The sequence below is a fragment of the Danio aesculapii genome, chromosome 2 (assembly GCF_903798145.1).
Source record: "Danio aesculapii chromosome 2, fDanAes4.1, whole genome shotgun sequence".
In the NCBI taxonomy this organism is placed as follows: Eukaryota; Metazoa; Chordata; class Actinopteri; order Cypriniformes; family Danionidae; genus Danio; species Danio aesculapii.
In genome coordinates, this window is record NC_079436.1 from 57,773,758 (window position 1) to 57,788,421 (window position 14,664).

Sequence of the window (14,664 nt, forward strand, 5' to 3'; positions counted from 1 at the left end):
AATGTGATACCAGTGACAATTTTCATGACAAATTCATATTACAAATTGCCTAATGCAACGTATATAACAACATTGACAATCATGGTAAACTAACTGAATCGCGTTAACCAATTAAAGCTAGTCACACTTGACCTTCGAAATTGCATCACATGATTTTGCAAGTCCAATCGAAGATCAAAACAGGACGGTTCTAATTTAAAACACGGACCAATCACTTGTTTTTTTTTTAATTTATTTATATATTTGTTTAATTATTATTTTTTTTTAAAACTTGTTTAATCATACCCCTTCTTGCCTTCTAGCGTGACTAAAGCTTTACACTTTTTAACATTTATATTATTTTAAAGGAACTGTCTTTCCCAAAAATTTACTAGAACATAAATGGATTAACAATTCAGTGAGAATTAGGTCATGAGTAAGAGATCTTCAGGAAATAAGTTCAGTGATCAAGTTTTAAAAATAGCAGATTTTTGAAACAGAACACACGTGATTCTCTATGGGACAACCTTAATTATGTTCTCTAATATTCAGCATTTGTCATTTACAGCACCTATAGTTATAAATACACTATTTTGAATGGTGGAAAAATTACCGCAATAAAAAGCATACTCTTTCTGTAAATTGTAGGCACAAGCAGTTTTTGGAATCAAAAGTAGTTAACTCGACTTAGTTCACCCTTTTGTGTAATTTAATGCAAGTAATTAACAAAGAAACCAAATATTTTCCCCAAGTCCAGGACTGAGTTTAAAGGACGGGTGAGAAGGAGGAGAGGAAAAAAAAAAAATTCTGTAGTGACAACTGTCACTTGTTTACCATTAAACCTTTAGGTCCAAATCAAGAGTCACTTGCTAAACTACATACAATTTTAGTGGATTTCTATGAATAGTCAGTTTGCTACATACTGGCAACAACTACAACATCCCTCCAAAAATAAAATTCATTCATGCCTAGGAAACTTTACTTCAAAATTTTATTGGAAATCAGTTTAGGAACATTGCATCATATGGCAGTTTAACAGTTTCCTAACCCTTGACAGAGTAGTAACGTCTTAGGGTAGAAAAGCTGCTGGAAGGATGAGAAAGGTCACCAGTTGAGGTCTGGAGGACAGAGGATGAAGATCCCGTAGAAGACGAATCTTTGGCATTTTGAGCCTGGATTAGTCCACCATATGTGGTGCTTCCTTGCAAAGTGTAAGGAGCAGAGGAACCTGTCTGAGAGTCATAGACCGTAGTAATCTTCTTTGAACTCGGCACAGCTGACTGACTCGTAACAACTTGGGGCAGGGATACAGATACGTATGGGGTTGAAGGTACTGAAACCACCTGGCTTGTTGAATCTTGACCCTGGAGTAGTCCTTGCAGAGTGAAGGGAGCAGAAGAACCAGTCTGAGTGCTATAGACAGACGTAACCTGCTTTGAACTTGGCACAGCTGACTGACTCGTAACAACTTGGGGCAATGATACAGATACGTATGGGGTTGAAGGTACTGAAACAACCTGGCTTGTTGAATCTGGACCCTGCAGTAGTTCTTGCAAAGTGAAAGGGGCAGAGGATCCTGTCTGAGTGGTATAGACAGAGGTGACCTGCTTTGAACTTGGCACAGGGGTCAACTGACTAGTAACAACTTGGGGCAATGATACAGATACGTATGGGGTTGAAGATCCCGAAACAACCTGGCTTGTTGAATCTTGACCCTGCAGTAGTTCTTGCAAAGTGAAAGGGGCAGAGGATCCTGTCTGGGTGGTATAGACAGAGGTGACCTGCTTTGAACTTGGCACAGGGGTCAATTGACTAACAACTTGGGGCAATGTTACAGATACATATGGGGTTGAAGATCCCGAAACAACCTGGCTTGTTGAATCTTGACCCTGCAGTAGTTCTTGCAAAGTGAAAGGGGCAGAGGATCCTGTCTGGGTGGTATAGACAGAGGTGACCTGCTTTGAACTTGGCACAGGGGTCAATTGACTAGTAACAACTTGGGGCAAAGATACAGATACGTATGGGGTTGAAGGTACTGAAACCACCTGGCTTGTTGAACCTTTACCCTGGAGTAGTCCTTGCAGAGTGTAAGGGGCAGAGGATCCTGTCTGGGTGGTATAGACAGAGGTGACCTGCTTTGAACTTGGCACAGGGGTCAATTGACTAGTAACAACTTGGGGCAAAGATACAGATACGTATGGGGTTGAAGGTACTGAAACCACCTGGCTTGTTGAACCTTTACCCTGGAGTAGTCCTTGCAGAGTGAAAGGGGCAGAGGATCCTGTCTGGGTGGTATAGACAGAGGTGACCTGCTTTGAACTTGGCACAGGGGTCAATTGACTAGTAACAACTTGGGGCAATGTTACAGATACATATGGGGTTGAAGATCCCGAAACAACCTGGCTTGTTGAATCTTGACCCTGCAGTAGTTCTTGCAAAGTGAAAGGGGCAGAGGATCCTGTCTGGGTGGTATAGACAGAGGTGACCTGCTTTGAACTTGGCACAGGGGTCAATTGACTAGTAACAACTTGGGGCAAAGATACAGATACGTATGGGGTTGAAGGTACTGAAACCACCTGGCTTGTTGAACCTTTACCCTGGAGTAGTCCTTGCAGAGTGTAAGGGGCAGAGGATCCTGTCTGGGTGGTATAGACAGAGGTGACCTGCTTTGAACTTGGCACAGGGGTCAATTGACTAGTAACAACTTGGGGCAAAGATACAGATACGTATGGGGTTGAAGGTACCGAAACAACCTGGCTTGTTGAATCTTGACCCTGCAGTAGTTCTTGCAAAATGAAAGGAGCAGAGGATCCCGTCGGGGTGCCATAGACAGAGGTTAACTGCTTTGTGCTTGGTCCAGTCATCAACCGACTAGTAACATATTTGGGCAATGATATGGTTGCATATGGGGAAGACGACCCTGGAACAAACTGACTTGTACCTTGAGCCTGGGTAATTACGCCATAGGTGGCACCTTGAGAAACTGAACTAGACAGACTCGGGGAGCTTTGGTCATTAGTGGACTGGCTAGAAACTCCAGTCTTGGAAGGGAAGCTGCCACTTACCCCTTGTGCAAAAACAATTGGTCCAGAACCACTTGTGGTAGATCCAGACAAACCCTGAAGTGACACTAAACCACCAATACCAGATTGATCCACAGGCAGAGAAGCTGAAGAGGGGGTATTTGGAGGTAGAGCTTGGGGTGTTGAGTCAGAACTGCTGGAAACATCACCTTTAACAACCTGAAGTAGATTAAACTTTGGTGTGTTTTTTGGCAAACTAGAGACCACTTCTTCAAGCAAAACCCCAGTCACAGGGGCTTCAGGCACAGAAGACTGGACCGCAAGAGGCAAGAAAGCGTTGTCAGATGGCTGACCCCACCATTGGCCAGCATTTCGATAAGTTGAATCTAGAAGAGGGAGAAAAATGAGAACACACATGAGAAAAAGTTAACATTTTAGTTTGTGAATTAGTCACTTTAAGGGTCTTCAAATGTCTTAAATCCACAAACTAAGAAAAGTTCCTAAAAGATAAGTGCACTTGTGATAGAGAAAACATACAATCATGAACTACTTACATGCATAACCAGGAGCATTCTTCCAAAACAGCAGGAAGACTACTAACAAGGGTAACCTACAAGTAGAAAGAGATAGCATCATTACATTAATCATTTTCAAGAACTCAATATTTGCAGAACAAAACAAACTAGTGATGTGACATCGTGTGCCGGGGCTTCGAAGCATGGATCCAAAAAACGATACATCTCGCAGTGAAGCAGTGTGCCGGAGCTTGACTTGTTTTGCCATAATCACGTGATCAGTGACGTCTGAAGCTTCTTGTTCGCCTATACCCAAGTGACTGCTTAGAATTTTGATTCAAAGGTTTAAACACCCTCATGGGTTAGTAAAGTGTATAGCAAGAGATTAGGCGTCGATTACATACATTTCTACCGTTTCAAAGCACTGCACCTGTCCCACACACCAGTAATTAAACTAAAATACAATAGTTATTTATAGTAAAAAGGTTTTGAAGCATACTAAAGTGTATTAGCGTATTTTTTACAACTATCTTTAAAGAAAACCACTGCATATCGTAGTATAGTGTTTAACGGAAGCCAGCTGGCGAACGCAGCCCGAAAACTTCACTCACATAGCCTCCTCAGTGCATTCGCCTCCCATGCAGGAATCGAGGGTTCGATCCCCACTTGGAACGAGTGGCTGGGTGAATGACTAATTGGAAGATGTCAGTACGTTTGAATATCTTGGATTTTACTACAGTCATCTGTGGCGTACTGTAATATACCTTATGAGTAAAAACTACAGTAATTAAAGTTATTTGTTTATTACCTGTTGTTGTATTACTACATGAATGAGTTTGTGAACATTTGACATTGCAACACAGTCCTTTCCCAAACTTTAACCAGAAGAGGTCTTCATCGAGCTCTGATTTAGAAAGCTTCGAGTAACGAATCCTTTTCCGATACAATTGAGTCAAGTGCTTCACTGGTTCAGAAAGCTTCTTTTCACCATCACTAACACAAACAGTGCAACTGGATAAACTCACCTTTTCCACCCTTGATCCATGGCTTAATTAAACCAAACAACAAAACCGAACACTGACTGCTTATGGTTACAAAGCCCCATAAACGACCCACAAATCCAAGCATGCAAACTGCTGGAGGTAAGTGTATTTTATAGACCTTCAGCCATTCAATGAAATTACCAATTACATTAACACTGTTCAGCTGTGAAAATCACTGGCTGTTAAAAGACAATTGAATGTTTTGTGAAGGCTCTGACCCCCTCTGCTGTTTAAACATTGTAAAGCAGCTAATCCCAGCCTTTCACTGTTTATTGTGTACAATTAATGAGTTAATAAGTAAATTAAATATTTATATATATATATATATATATATATATATATATATATATATATATATATATATATATATATACAGTATATTTTATTGTCTAATGTATCGATTTAGCTAAATTGTACATTTTATTGTATTTTTGTTTACTAGTATTATGAGCGTCATTCACTTGCCCACAACAAAGCGTATGAACCGAGTTGTTACATATTTTTCATATAGTTTTCATTTGTTAAATATCGCTTGATATTGCATTCTTGGCACCAAATACATTCTAATAAACAACCATAAATTACATGTTTTTAGAAAAGTGTAAAATAATCTAACAGTACGTGGCAAAAGAAGAAAAACTCTATTGCTCATTTCTTTAGACACTATTTATGGGAGGGTACTAAACATTGCTGTTTGTACCATACTCTTCCGTGACTTTATCTTAGATTTTGGTGCATCAATCTATTAAATTGCTTAATTTGATTTGCACTTCATGTTTTGTTTTATTTTAAATTCATTGCTGGGAAAAGACAAATGTTTAGGCTCAAAGCCTTCCTCAATGTGCAAAGCAATTTATTTCCTCCTTAACTAATCACGCAGCAAAGGAACAGCAACAGTTAATGGAATAAACATTGGTTAACTTCAGTGAATTATATTATTTCATCCCAGGTTGTGCCTCACTTAATTTATTGTTTTTTGTGTCAGCCCAAAAGAAAATTGATAATAAGAGGTTCAGGGCTGTGAGCCCAACTAAAGCAAACACTTTTCTCTATGATGGTGACTTTAGTCTATGTGGTTCACATATGTTTTAAGATAACTGGGCCACATTTGCCATATCTTCTCTGGGCCACTATAGGCTCAAATCCACATTAGCCATAGCTTACTGTGCTGAATATTTGCCAAAAGTGGCCCACATATGTTTTAAGATAACTGGGCCCCATTTTCCATATCTTCTCCGGGCCACTATAGGCTAACGGATGCATTAGCCAGAGTTTACTGTGCCGAATATTTGGCAAAAGTGGCCCACATATGTCTTAAGATAACTGGGCCACATTTGCACCTACACCTGTGAGCCACTTTAGGTTTAGACCCAGATTACCCTTAAATGACTATGCCACATTTTTGCCAACTGTGGCCCACATTTGTCCTCCATACTTTGGGCTAAATTGACCATTTTCCACATGGGCCACATTAGGCTCACATTCAGATTACATTTTGCCAAAAGTGCCAAATCTTTGCCTTAAGTGGCCCATATTTGAATTTGAATCTTTAGTCCCCTTTTGCCATTGTACAGGTGGGCCACTTCAGGCTCACATTCATTTTGTCTTGGCTGAAGGAATACCACTAGTGCCGCATAACTGCCTAAAGTGGCCCACATTCGTATGCTATCTGGGTATAGCACACTTTACATACATTTCATTCATACATTTTCTTTTTGGCTTAGTTCCTTTATTAATCAGGGGTCTCCACAGCGGAATGAACCGCCAACTTATTCAGCATATGTTTTATGCAGCGGAAGCCCTTCCAGCCACAACACAACACTGGGAAACACCCATACACTCTTGCATTCACACGTTTACACTATGGCCAATTTAGCTTAATCAATTCACCTATACCGCATGTCTTTGGACTGTGGGACAAACCGGATCACCCGGAGGAAGTACATAGATTCTTGGCACCAAAATAAATAACAAATATAATACCACAACCATACATCACAATTTTTTTCATACAAACCATTAAATAACGTGAGAAAAGAATAAACAAAAATAAATTGCTCAGTGTTTCCTCTTGCTATGGTAAACAAATGCTCTTGATTTGATATGGCCACTGCAGTTTCTATTCATTTTTAATGAACATCTGGGTACTTTTCATCATTTATAGAACATTTTCTCTCTTTTAAAGATACAGTGAAAAGATTGTAATACGTACAAATCCATACAATACATTAATCCCTAATCATAGCACTTCTGAAATAAAGAAACAGGTTGTTTTGTAATACACACTAGCAGCCATATCACTTGCTCTGAAGTCTAAACTCTGTCTGGCCTTTACCACACGGTTTGACACACTGAGCCACACACCAAAAAAACATCCACACAGCAGTGTAGCGACACTAACTGTGTAAAGTAACTAATTACAAATACTCAAACTACTGTAATTGAGTAGTTTTTCTCAGGAATTGTAATTTAATAAGTAGTTTTTAAAATGTGTACTTTAACTTTCCCTTGAGTACATTTTTGTGCTGTATCTGTAGATGTTGGATTTTGGCTGCCATACCTGACGAATAAATGTCAGTATTTGACATCAATATGACATTAGTTTAAGATGTTGGCTCGATGTTGGACTTTGGTCACTTTCCAATAGACGTGTGAACATACTGGTCTCACGGTTTGGTTCGGTTCGGTTACGATCATCATGCCATCGATTCGGTTCAATTTGATATTTCAGTGCATCACGGTGCATTGACGATGCTTTATATACACAGTGTTTTATTTTGGGGGATGGCTATAACAAGCTGTCTGTATAAACACACACACACATAGACACACAGCACCATACTGTCTCTCATTCACACACATACTCAAACATAGACAGCACCAAACAAACACACACACGCGCACTCACACGCCACGCGCTTGCTTGTTTGCTAGCTCGGGAGCGATATTGTGAGACCGCCCAGTTACCGACCGGTTCCGCGCTTTATTCGGAAATTTATTCCCGCGCGCATGAAATCTGGTCGGGTCCCGCGACAATGCACAAGTACAGCTGCAGGAGGAATGCATACAGCCGAGAGGAAAAGAGAGGGGAGGAAAAGTCACGCCAGCAGGTAAAATGGGCCACAGTGAGAGAGAGAGAGAGAGGGAGAGAGAGAGAGAGAGAGAAATTAAGTACTTATATTCCTTCAATCGCAGAGAAATAGGGGCTTCTGCTGTAAGTGCCAGTGAAAGACTTTCCAGAAAACATACACACAGTGAAATTTTTAAGTAGTTGGCGCCTGTAGTGTTGTATATACTCGCGCTCACCTCCCTCGCGACAGAGCACATATGAGATAAATGACGTCAGTACATAATAACCGGTTATGATCATTACTGAACCGATACCGAATTGTCCGCGTCTGCATCGCGGTGCACCGAAGAAACAATTAATTTTGACACCCCTACTTTCCAACACAACCTAAAGTCAACCAAATATCAACATCATTTGTCGTCCCTATTGGTGATCAAAATAACGTTGTCCTTAGATGCTGGCAAGACATTGAATTTTGGTCACCTGACGTCATGACCTAAATCTAACCTAATATTAACATCTTATGGCGTTTTGTACGGTGTGGATAAGCTAAAATTGTCCGTAGTGTATAAGTGTGTATGGGTGTTTCCCAGGAATGGGGTGCAGCTGGAAGGGCAGCTGCGTAAAGCATATGCTGGATAAGTTAGTGGTTCATTCCGCTGTGGTGACCCCTAATTAAAAAAGGGACTAAGCCGAAAAGAAAATGAATGAATGAATGGAGTTGTGTGCCTGCTGGGCAATAACTAAATGCACTACACAATGTTGCGTTTATGCACATCCACAAATTAGATGCAAATGAATAAGCTTTTTACAGCATAATACTTACTACTCACTACTCTTGAGTACTTTTGAAAGGTCTACTTTTTACTCCTACTTTCAGTAATATTTACAACAGATACTTTTACTCTACTTGCTCTACATTTTTAAGCAAGTAATGGTACTTTTAATTAAGTATGATTTCTCAGTACTCTTTACACCAGTGGTCACTATTTAGCAACACTTACATAATAACCAAATACTCAAAGAAGCAATGAAAAACAACTTTGTATTTTACCAACACCACTGAGTGTTCTTGATTTCAGAGACTGAGAAACATCTAGAAGTGTAGATGACAGATTCACGGCTGATTGAGATGCAAAGTGAATGGTCAAGCAAGTAAGACTAATGTTTGGAGTTTCATTTTTACAGAGTGAGTAAGAGATGCCCAAACACGTCCTCGAGGGCTGATGTTCTGCATAGTTTAGCTCCAAATTACTTCAACACCTGTCTGGAAGTTTCTAATATACCTGGATTAGCTGGTTAAGGCGAGTCTAACTGGAGTTGGAACTAAACTCTACAGGACACTGGCCCTCCAGGACCAAGTTTGGGCACCCCTGGAGTTTGTGATGGTTGAGTATCTCCTTCAGATGGATAGGACTGATCAAGCAGATAGAGTGCTTTTGATTTTGTCTTTGTCTTTTACTGAGTGGAGTGGAAAAACTAGGGAATCACACCTCAGCAATGATAAGAAATTGATGGTCAGGTATTACCTATCGATGGCAGATGTCCTTCCAGGAGGAAGGGGGTGGTGGTGGCCATAGATAGTTAGACAGATGTTTTGTCTAACAGAGTAGAGCTCTGTTATGGCTCGTTTCCACTGAGCAGTACAGTACGGTATAGATCGGTACGGGCCACCTTTATCAGGCTTGCGTTTCCACTGCCAAAAGAGTACCAATGTTAGAATCATTTGCTCCTTTGTTTTTTTGCACATCACTCTGGTGTTTGTCTATTTCTGAAAGGATGTCAGAAGCACTTCAATAATCATACGCACGTTATTATCATCAGCTCAAGAAGTTTGTTATTTCAAATATAGACACGCAGCGAGCACATGTTAGCTCTCTGGAGAAAGTTAAACAACAACAGGACACGGCAGATTTTGTTCTTCTTGACTTTGTGGCTGTTCATCAAGACGACAACAAGGTTTGTTTGAACTTGGCTCAACCATGGCTCGTTATAATATGTATATAGTATTGCGATGTATTGTATCGGCTGTGCATTTAAAAATGGCACTTCCTTTGTTTTCATTTTCCTGGCTTGAGCACGAGCTAGTAACTTTTCTCTGGAACCAATAGCGCTCAGCTGCACGTCTAGCTCCACCTTTTGGTACTCTTTTGCCATGCTAGGTACCCTTCCTAAAGGGTACCCAAAAAGTGGTTTGCTTTTTGGTACCTTTTGACAGTGGAAATGGCCATAAAAGCATATGGGTAACACTTACTGTAACCATACTGTAACACTTAGTGGAAACGGGCCATTAGTCTTGTTTTTGTCTTTTGCAGATTAGGCTGGAGCATACAGAGAAATAGGAATCACACCTCAACAATGACTTGAAACTTACGGTCAGGTTAGGTATTTCCTGGATGGGTGGATAAATAGATGTCCTTCCAAGAGGAAGAGGTGAAGGTGGGCTTAGATAGATAGAAGTCTTGTCTGTGGCAGGTGTTTCTTTTCAGGTAATTGACGCCGAACATGCAAAAGAAGGAAACTCACAGCAGCATCGATGGAGATTTATCTGAAGAACCCTGGAGAACATCTTGTGCATTGGCGGGGCTCAGCAAGCACTTAGAGCTAAGTTAGTCCTGTCTTTGTCTTCTTCAGACTGGAGTGCATAATGTGGAGAAAAATAGAAATCACATACCTCAGCAATGACTGGAAACTGATGGTCAGGAATATCCTTCAAAAACAGATGGATGGGTGCATGGATGGATGTCCTTCCAAGAGGAAGGGGTGGAGGTGGGCATAGATTGTAGATAATGGAACCACAAAAGGCAAAAAAGGGAGACTCACAAGAGCATCATTGAAGATATATTTGAGAATTTCTGGAGAACAGCTTGTGCATTGTTGGAGCTCAGCCAGCAGGTAGGGCTCTGTTGGTGCTGTCTTTGTCTTTTGCAGACTGGAGTACAGCAGTAGGAGACTCACCAAGGGCATTGCTAGACCACATTTACTGGAGCATGTGCTCAGGAATCCTCTTCTTCATTTTATTGGGAAAGTTTTACTAGAGCTGCCAGCCAAAGTCCAATTTCTCGAACACAGTCTGCTTCTCATATGCACCTGTGGCACAAAACATACTTGGCTTAACCTGAAGTCATATGGCACTTCTGTTGCAAATCATAATATTATATTTGTTAATAATGAAAAAAGAAGCAAGATCCTCACAATTTCTTGAACAAGTGATGTTTTATATACATACTTGACAGAATTATACCTAATTCATTCATTTTTCTATTTAACAGCACAGTATGTCATTTTCACTGCTAAAGGGTGCATATTCACAACAAACAAAGGGCTAATAGTGGCGGTGGGCCGTTTACGTGTTGTTTTCAGCCAAAAATGGGAAACTTTTAATGCTTTTTTTTGCCTTTTTGTTTACCTGACATCAACAACATTTTTATGAGCGAAAATGCCTACAAATGTAAGTAGAAGATTTTAAAATGGCTTTGTTGTTGCTCACATGTAAACAACTAAAAAAACAAGTATGTAAATGATGTCATGCACGAAACACAGGTATGTGTTTAGAGAGGTGTAGATTAAAGGCAGGCACAAACAAACACAACGGTGGCAGAGTATGTTATAGCTTGTGTTTGCTAACACTTCATCAGCAACAGCAGACACACATCTTACATCTGGCAAGTTCTACATACAAGTGCTGAGACAAACGTTGTAACTTTCTTACTGTTTACTAACAAGGTGACAATACTGAACTGACATACGTAATACAGCATTTTGGCCATGTTTGCAATAGTATCTGGATGCAGCCTTTATTATGCAAGCTGAAATTGCATCTCTCAGCGATGCAATGTCAGACTCAAAGCACTCAATGGAATTGGTGAAATCATATGAGGGGTAGGGTTAGATGAGCCCATTAAAAAGTATTGCATGCAGCTCAGATTGCATCTGCACAGGGTCTGTATTCAGACCGCTCTCCATGTTTGTAGATCAGCAACACCAGCATCACAAATGAATCACCAGTGAGAAACACCATGATTTTTAGTAGTGTTATCCAGAAGAAATGTGATACCAGTGACAATTTTCATGACAAATTCATATTACAAATTGCCTAATGCAACGTATAACAACGTTGACAATCATGGTATACTAACTGAATCTCATTAAACAATTAAAGCTAGTCAGACTTGACCTTCGAAATTGCATCACATGATTTTGCAAGTCCAATCGAAGATCAAAACAGGACGGTTCTAATTTAAAACACGGACCAATCACTTGTTTTTTTATTATTTTTTTTTATATATTTGTTAAATTATAAATTTTTTTTAAACTTGTTTAATCATACCCCTTCTTGCCTTCTAGCGTGACTAAAGCTTTACACTTTTTAACATTTATATTATTTTAAAGGAACTGTCTTTCCCAAAATTTACTAGAACATAAATGGATTAACAATTCAGTGAGAATTAGGTCATGAGTAAGAGATCTTCAGGAAATAAGTTCAGTGATTAAGTTTTAAAAATAGCAGATTTTTGAAACAGAACACACGTGATTCTCTATGGGACAACCTTAATTATGTTCTCTAATATTCAGTAATTTGTCATTTACAGCACCTATAGTTATAAATACACTATTTTGAATGGTGGAAAAAATTACCGCAATAAAAGCATACTCTCTGTAAATTGTAGGCACAAGCAGTTTTTGGAATCAAAAGTAGTTAACTCGACATTTCACCCTTTTGTGTAATTTAATGCAAGTAATTAACACAGAAACCAAATATTTTCCCCAAGTCCAGGACTGAGTTTAAAGGACGGGTGAGAAGGAGGAGAGGAAAAAAAAAAAAATTCTGTAGTGACAACTGTCACTTGTTTACCATTAAACCTTTAGGTCCAAATCAAGAGTCACTTGCTAAACTACATACAATTTTAGTGGATTTCTATGAATAGTCAGTTTGCTACATACTGGCAACAACTACAACATCCCTCCAAAAATAAAATTCATTCATGCCTAGGAAACTTTACTTCAAAATTTTATTGGAAATCAGTTTAGGAACATTGCATCATATGGCAGTTTAACGGTTTTCCTCACCCTTGACAGAGTAGTAACGTCTTAGGGTAGAAAAGCTGCTGGAAGGATGAGAAAGGTCACCAGTTGAGGTCTGGAGGACAGAGGATGAAGATCCCGTAGAAGACGAATCTTTGGCATTTTGAGCCTGGATTAGTCCACCATATGTGGTGCTTCCTTGCAAAGTGTAAGGAGCAGAGGAACCTGTCTGAGAGTCATAGACAGCAGTAATCTTCTTTGAACTCGGCACAGCTGACTGACTCGTAACAACTTGGAGCAGGGATACAGATACGTATGGGGTTGAAGGTACTGAAACAACCTGGCTTGTTGAATCTTGACCCTGGAGTAGTCCTTGCAGAGTGAAGGGAGCAGAAGAACCAGTCTGAGTGCTATAGACAGACGTAACCTGCTTTGAACTTGGCACAGCTGACTGACTAGTAACAACTTGGGGCAATGATACAGATACGTATGGGGTTGAAGATCCCGAAACAACCTGGCTTGTTGAATCTGGACCCTGCAGTAGTTCTTGCAAAGTGAAAGGGGCAGAGGATCCTGTCTGAGTGGTATAAACAGAGGTGACCTGCTTTGAACTTGGCACAGGGGTCAATTGACTAGAAACAACCTTGGGGCAAAGATACAGATACGTATGGGGTTGAAGGTACTGAAACCACCTGGCTTGTTGAACCTTACCCTGGAGTAGTCCTTTGCAGAGTGAAAGGGGCAGAGGATCCTGTCTGGGTGGTATAGACAGAGGTGACCTGCTTTGAACTTGGCACAGGGGTCAATTGACTAGTAACAACTTGGGACAATGTTACAGATACATATGCGGTTGAAGATCCGAAACAACCTGGCTTGTTGAATCTGGACCATTATAGGGGTCAACCGTTATAACCGTCAAATGTATTTTTAAGTTATCTAATATTTTAATATTTGTATACGTAAGATACGGGCAGCACAGTGGTGCACTGGGTAGCACAATTGTTCTCACAGCAAGAAGGTTGCTGGTTCAAGCCCCGGCTGGGTCAGTAGGCATTTCTGTGTGGAGTTTGCATGTTCTTTCTGTGTTGGTGTGGGTTTCCTCCGGATGCATGGGGTTTCCCCCACAGTCCAAAAACATGTGGTACAGGTGAATTGGGAAAGCTAAAATTGTCCGTAGTGTACGTGTGTGAATTAGTGTGTATGGATTTCCCAGTGATGGGTTGCAGCTGGAAGGGCATCCGCTGCATAAAACATATGCTGGATAAGTTGGAGGTTCATTCCACTGTGGTGAACCCAGATTAATAAAGGAACTAAGTCGAAAATGAATGAATGAATAAATATTTAAGATCATAAACATTTCCCCCACCATATATTGGGGGGGAGGCTTTTTTGGGGGGGCTTTCCCCCGCCCCCTTTGAAGTCAAGTAATTGTATTTTATGTATAGCACCAGATCACAACTTCTTCTAATAAACAAGCTAAATAGCTGGATGTAATAATGACATGCGATTTCTGTCTCTACATTGTCGCGCGATTACAAATTTCTGCTCTCTGAATCGCGCACAGTGGAGTTTCTAACAGCCACTCTCTTCTGTATGGGAATGAGAGTGCGCGCGCCACATCTGACAGGAACGAAGACGCACGTGCACTTCCATATATTATGCATAGCCTACAGCAGCGAAAATATATACAAGATGTGAGTGGACCTCTGTTAAGTTTATTGGCTTGACTCGCGCGAGTGATGCTCTCTTTGTTGCCAAGTGCAGCCAGTGTTTGAGCTGCTGTGACTCGTTTGCCCCCTATCTAGCGTCTCATCCAACCTGACCTCTCCCCAGAAGCTCCGCGAGTCTCGCGCAAATTTATACCGGCCCCGTGATCCCCAAAAATGAGTTTAAAATACTCTGAAATCATGTCGACGAGAGGGAATGAGCAAGAGAACAGATCGCGAGAGGCACAGTGATGTTCTAAGCATTACATTTCTTCGGTTAAATGAGTAGAGCAGTAAAGATAT

At 40.5% G+C, this 14,664-nt stretch overlaps 1 protein-coding gene and 1 pseudogene across 1 annotated transcript; both read right to left on the reverse strand.

The window, feature by feature from the left end:
- Nucleotides 1–1,002: 1,002 nt before the first annotated feature.
- Nucleotides 1,003–11,400, reverse strand: LOC130238837 (mucin-4-like). The gene is made up of 6 exons (XM_056469956.1): nucleotides 11,343–11,400; nucleotides 10,666–10,720; nucleotides 10,454–10,562; nucleotides 9,160–9,326; nucleotides 3,557–3,612; nucleotides 1,003–3,388 (listed from the first exon to the last, which is right to left on the reverse strand). Exons 1-6 carry the CDS (start codon nucleotides 11,398–11,400, stop codon nucleotides 1,023–1,025), a joined length of 2,811 nt encoding a protein of 936 aa, XP_056325931.1. The 3' UTR covers nucleotides 1,003–1,022.
- A 1,274-nt stretch (nucleotides 11,401–12,674) lies between these two features.
- LOC130238848 (uncharacterized) lies at nucleotides 12,675–13,546 on the reverse strand (annotated as a pseudogene).
- Between the last annotated feature and the right edge of the window lie 1,118 nt (nucleotides 13,547–14,664).

Excerpts from the sequence above, each read along its gene's own strand:
- LOC130238837 (XM_056469956.1), bottom strand. The coding sequence starts at position 11,400 with ATGGCCAAAATGCTGTATTACGTATGTCAGTTCAGTATTGTCACCTTG. Across the intron at positions 10,563-10,665 it reads GACTTTGGCTGGCAGCTCTA|TCTGCAAAAGACAAAGACAG; the intron begins GTAAAACTTTCC and ends GCTGTACTCCAG. Across the intron at positions 9,327-10,453 it reads ATATCTTCAATGATGCTCTT|TGGAAACGCAAGCCTGATAA; the intron begins GTGAGTCTCCCT and ends CTCTTTTGGCAG.